Source organism: Convolutriloba macropyga, chromosome 6 (assembly GCF_964194025.1).
Source record: "Convolutriloba macropyga chromosome 6, txConMacr16.3, whole genome shotgun sequence".
NCBI lineage: Eukaryota > Metazoa > Xenacoelomorpha > Acoela > Convolutidae > Convolutriloba > Convolutriloba macropyga.
In genome coordinates, this window is record NC_134473.1 from 8,414,157 (window position 1) to 8,419,581 (window position 5,425).

The 5,425-nt window shown below is 36.6% G+C and overlaps 1 protein-coding gene across 1 annotated transcript; it reads left to right on the forward strand.

Moving 5' to 3' along the window:
- Positions 1-3,080: 3,080 nt before the first annotated feature.
- LOC142340738 (lysosomal acid lipase/cholesteryl ester hydrolase-like) lies at positions 3,081-4,744 on the forward strand. Its single transcript, XM_075391436.1, has one exon. It carries the CDS (start codon positions 3,370-3,372, stop codon positions 4,651-4,653), a length of 1,284 nt encoding a protein of 427 aa, XP_075247551.1. The 5' UTR covers positions 3,081-3,369; the 3' UTR covers positions 4,654-4,744.
- Positions 4,745-5,425: the final 681 nt, after the last annotated feature.

The following is a 5,425-nucleotide window of genomic DNA, read 5'->3' on the forward strand; positions in this document are numbered from 1 at the left end:
ATTTTTCGTTTACGCGGTGTTTCGTTTGATTGGTTCTTCGTCTGGCGTTTTTTTTTTACTTTTCGTCCTCAAGAACGGCATACCTGGTAAAGCCCGAACGGAATTAAGTTGCCGAGAATCTCTGTGGCATCAATTAACGATGTAAAGGGCTCTTTTGTGGTTAGATCCCGTCCGAAAAAAAGTTATGTACTCAAAGGATGAAGTAATGAATGAGAACTTTTTTTGAATTTTGAGTAATTCTTAAAGGATTTCATTTATACTCCTGCAGGCAATGTACGCAAACTGCAAGTAAATCAGCGTACTATCAAGATGTTGATTGTTAAAGGAAACTGTATTCCTTTGCAAAATGGTGAAATGGTTTAAAGGGTGGTTCTTCATCTTAGAATTTTGACCCCTTTAGTCACCCTTTCAAAAGCAAACTGTTTGAATGCCTGTTAACAGTTACATTGAAATAATTTTTAAGAACAGACACTACCACCTTACGGATTACCAGTCTCTTACTACCACAAATTGACCGGATACTACCCTCTGATTTTCTTACTCTTGAGTCGTATCTCGAGTGCCGTTAAGAGCTGCTGTCCTAAATTTGATGAAAGACCTCATGATTGACATTAATTTTTTGTTCGCAAAAATCAAACATTATAACCCAAGATTGCAGACTTGTAGGAGCGATTAGTCCTAAAGTTCCGCTGCATTAGCAGGCACACAAATCAAATTTCATTCGAGTTTTCTTTTAAATTTTATGACAACAATTAACAAGAGCTTGAATACATTGTACTCAAAAGCCTGGACAGAAGCATAAAATAACCAAATCGTAAGTAGTTAGGTTTAAAAATAACACACCAACTAATATTTTTTCTGACTGAATAGAATGAAAGCATATGCAACGCTCTTTTTGCATGGAGCTACTTCCATGCAGTCAAGAAACGCAGAAACTTCAACGGAATGATCGAAATCTTACTCAATAGTTATCTGATAATCAGAGCAAATATATTTGGTCAACAAGCGTTTTCTGACAGTGATTTCTTGGTCAATCTTTTGCCCTGAATAAGCAACCAGGAGTTTACCTTTTTGGCTCTGAGATAGTGAATTGCGCTCGAACGTCGTTCGAAGCAGTTATTGTAAAAGTGTGTGCCTTTTTTGTGCAAAATTTTTGCTTCAGCGTTTCCTGCTGTAGCATTATTTTGATTTCCAATCTCGAGTGATTTTTTCACCCTTGATTTTTTCAATTTCAAAAGTAGTTTCAATTGGTAGCAATTAGAAATTAACTCTGATGCTAAATTAAAACTGATTGTGAGAGACAGTCATGCCACAAGTAGCTTAGTGGTAACCGTACAGGAATATAATCAGGGTGGGCGCTGGTCTAAACCCCTCGCTAGTCAGAATTTGCATTATGAAAGTTTCTCTAGCCTATGTCTATGCCACGTTCTAAATTGATTGCGTCGCCAGTCGATCGAGAGCAATTCGTCCGACGGCCAGAGTCTGCCTGGTAGTATGTATTATGCAAGGTTTCTTAACACACACTTGTTCGATGAGAAAACCTCTGAAATTTGAAGCTTTTTGCTCGAAGCAATTAAAGCTATACGAAAAAATAAAATTGCCGCTACCACACAGATTAGGAAATACTAATCGCGGGCTTTTACCCAAAGCTCCTTTAAAATTTCTCTGGGAAAACTAGTTTGTTACCTAAAACACCAACGATGGGACGTAGAAATAGATGATCATGATTCTGCCTAATAACGCGAGGTGCCCTGTTGCCGTTGAAATAATTAAATTCAAGTTATCTTAAACCAATCCAAAGTTTTCTGATAGACAAATATGAACATGCTGTTGCGACCAGACGATGGTTTCCACCGTCTGGTTGAACATTTGATAAGAAGTTCATTAACTGGTTCGTTGGTTTCACTGGTGACGATATGTTTGAAAGAAATGTTAAAAGCTGACAACGAAAAATAATCTACAGGAATTGACTTGCATGATTGACCTGGCAAATTATTTTACGTTTTTTTTCTATGACTTTGCAGACGAATTGAGGTTGTTGAGATCCATGAAGGCGGCTGCAAAGATCTTCCTTAAATACTTGAAAATAAATTAGAATCCATTTTATACAAGGATACTGCTTTTATACAGGGATTGGGAACTAACGACTTAATGCGTATGTTTTTTAGATTATAACAGAGGACGGTATGATAATGCCAAGGCTTATTACAGGTTAATATCTCTGATAGTTTGACAACTGACTCCTTCTAAATTCAGATTATTTAAAGGTTGAGGGATTTTTTGATATCGCTTTTTGTCAATTTGATTTTAATTGTCGGATTCTATGCGCGTATAGCCATTACCCCCATGTAGTTACTCTGTATGTGATCATAGTTCTGTTTGTAATGCAGAAGTGCGGTAGACTTTTTGCCTCAGAAATTGTTTCAATGTCAGATCATTTTAGTCCCTCCAAGGATGTTCGATCAGATACTTTATGGCATTGGAATATTGATATTTCAACTTTCGTAGACTTGTGTCTATTGGAGTATAGCAAAATTGGCAGGAAGGCGTGTGTAAATTTCTTTCTGAGACTCAAAGTTAGTTTGTGGGCGATGGACAGTTTTTCCTAACCTCAATCAAAACGCTATACAGATTGTTGTTTCTATGAGATTTGTTGTCACATTTTACCTTTCACTTGATTTCATAAAATAACGTTTATGTATTCAGTTTAACTAACAAAGCGCAAATCTATTATCAAAATTCGAAAATTCTTTTTTCATGAATCTGTCGTTTTAATAAAGCACGCGAATAAACTCAACTGTGCAAACCAGAAATTAAACGTGATTGCGCAAATTGTAATTAGTAGGAACTCCTCTAAAAACTCGAGAATCGGAAAATTTCCATGGCTTCTAGTGGACTGCTTATCCTGAATCTGTTCCAAAAACAATAACCATTGTTTACGGAATTTTCTCTACCTCAAACTTCGAGATGTTAAATGGGTACAAATGAAAGTGCCTGTTTGCAAAATAACAGTTATTTAGTCTTTCAATTCAGGGTGTTAAATTTTGATTTGAATTACTGTTGACTCGTTTCATTTTAGATGCATTGATGTAGAACCGATTTCTTTGAATATCAAAGTGGCCAAATTAGTTTCTATTTTGAAGCACTGGTCATTGATCTGTAATTATAGACTATCAAAGACCGAAGGTTATGTACATGAATGCGAGTCAGTTGTCTTTTGCTTAACGTGATGTTTGAAAGTGAACTATTCATATTTGGAGTCAAAACTCAATCGGACAAAAGCAAACCAACAGTTGATCAATCAGAATTTCTGACAAAATCGAACGAAGGTGAGCAAAGGTTTATTGGTAATTTTCCTCGATATCGGAAATGAATAAATGTTGGTTGTGCATATTATGGGCGCCGGCTGTTATTTTTATAATCTTCAATGGGCTCTTGGCAATTATGCCCTTGGTTGTGGAACCGGAAATATTTGCGACCAGCTGCCAGTTAGCAGAAATGTATGGGTTCAACTGCCAAGGGCATTCTGTCACTACCAAAGATGGATATATTCTAACGGTTCATCGCGTGAACAAACAACCAAATTCAAATTTTAAAGCCGATTCGCAACTAAGTTTTGCTCCTAGAAGTGATAAGAATTTTGCCTACAAACTTTCAAACGATCAAAAAGTTGAAACAAATAGCGATGAAAAGAAAGTGGTGTTACTAATGCATTGTTTAGAATGCGACTCATCTGTTTTTCTTACGAACACTGCAGAGAAATCTTTAGGATTTCTGTTAGCAAATGCAGGAATTGATGTCTGGCTTGGAAATGTTCGTGGGACTTACTACTCTATGCGGCACGCGAATCTAACCCCTGCGGACGAAAAGTATTGGGACTTTAGCTGGCAAGAAATGGCCTGGTACGACTTACCGGCAATCGTGGATTACATCAAATTATCAACCAATCAGAATCAAATATACTACATCGGGCAATCTCAGGGAACGTTGGTGGGGTTGACGCAATTTTCCAGGGACAAAAAACTTGAGAGGGATGTAAAACGAGCTTACATGTTATCGCCTTTTGTGACATTGCAAAATATTCGAAGTCCTGTGAAGTACTTTTTGGGTGTATTCTTTCAATATGGTAAATTTTTGGGTAATCGTCATTTTTTCCCGTTTTCACACCCTACGTGCAGTAAATTAGCCGCGCTTTTTTGCCCGAAAAACATACAGGGTTTTTGTTACATGGTCTATAGACATTTCAGCGGATTTAGCAGTCCGGAAAATTTGAATCCTTCTAGAATTTCAGTTTATTTTGCCCATGCTGTTTCGGGAACGAGTTTGAAAAACGTTCGACATTATGCGCAATTGCATGTTCAAAAAACTGCATCATACTTTGACTATTTGGATAAAGAGCAGAATTTGCAAGCCTATGGTGCAGAGATTCCACCTGTTGTTGATATCAGTCACGTGAACACACCGATTGCGCTTTTCGCCGGCGATACTGATTGGTTAGTTTCTGAATTGGACGTGAATCATCTTAAAGATGAACTCCCTAATGTGTTCTACTTTAAAAACTGCACCGATTTTGCCCACCTTGACTTCATCTGGGGAACCCATGCAGTTGATTGTGCTTACAGAACTATTGTTTTGGATATTTTGAACTCGTAGTTATTCATTTGTAGCCAATGCTTTATTTTATACATTCATCATTGTTTTCTTGTAGCTTGATAGGGATTTTAAAAATTTATTGCAGAAACTTTTTTTTTCAAAGAAACGCTTTTAATCTAACAAAGAGGCTGGTAATGTGAGTTCGCACAAAATGTTTCAGTCTGTCAAGAATCAAACAAAAATGTAAGGTTAAAAGTTTTTAATACTCAGTTGTGTATTGGAACATATTTATGCTCTTTCATGATGATAAGATCGACTATAGAAGGCCAGAATAATGGTTGCAATCTTATTGTATAAATACCAAGATTTGTACAAAAAGATTTTGTATTGTTTAGCAAAATAGTTAGCCAGTCTGTCGTTTCTCGGTCTTGAAATATGACTTTTGATCCTTTGTCCGAATAATTGCAAAAATTTGGCGGTAGATATGTTTGAAAGTCTTCTTTATCTAATTAACTTCCGGAGACATTAGAAGAAAACAAGGCGGCTCGGTAATGTGCGATGGCACATAAGGTTCCGACCCAACCCATCCACAATTTTGGCATAATTGTCTACCAAATGAGGAACAGATAGAAAAACCCAAAAATTATTTTTTGCGAATCCCAAAAAAGCCCAAGTCTTTTTCAAAAAATTCTGTATGAACGATAAGATAGCCTCCAAAGCAAATAACTCAGTGGAGTAAAAATTGATGCATTAGATTGCTGTAATATGTCAATATTAAGAAAGCGAGTCAAGACGAACAGCAAAATCAAACAACAACAACAACAAACATTAA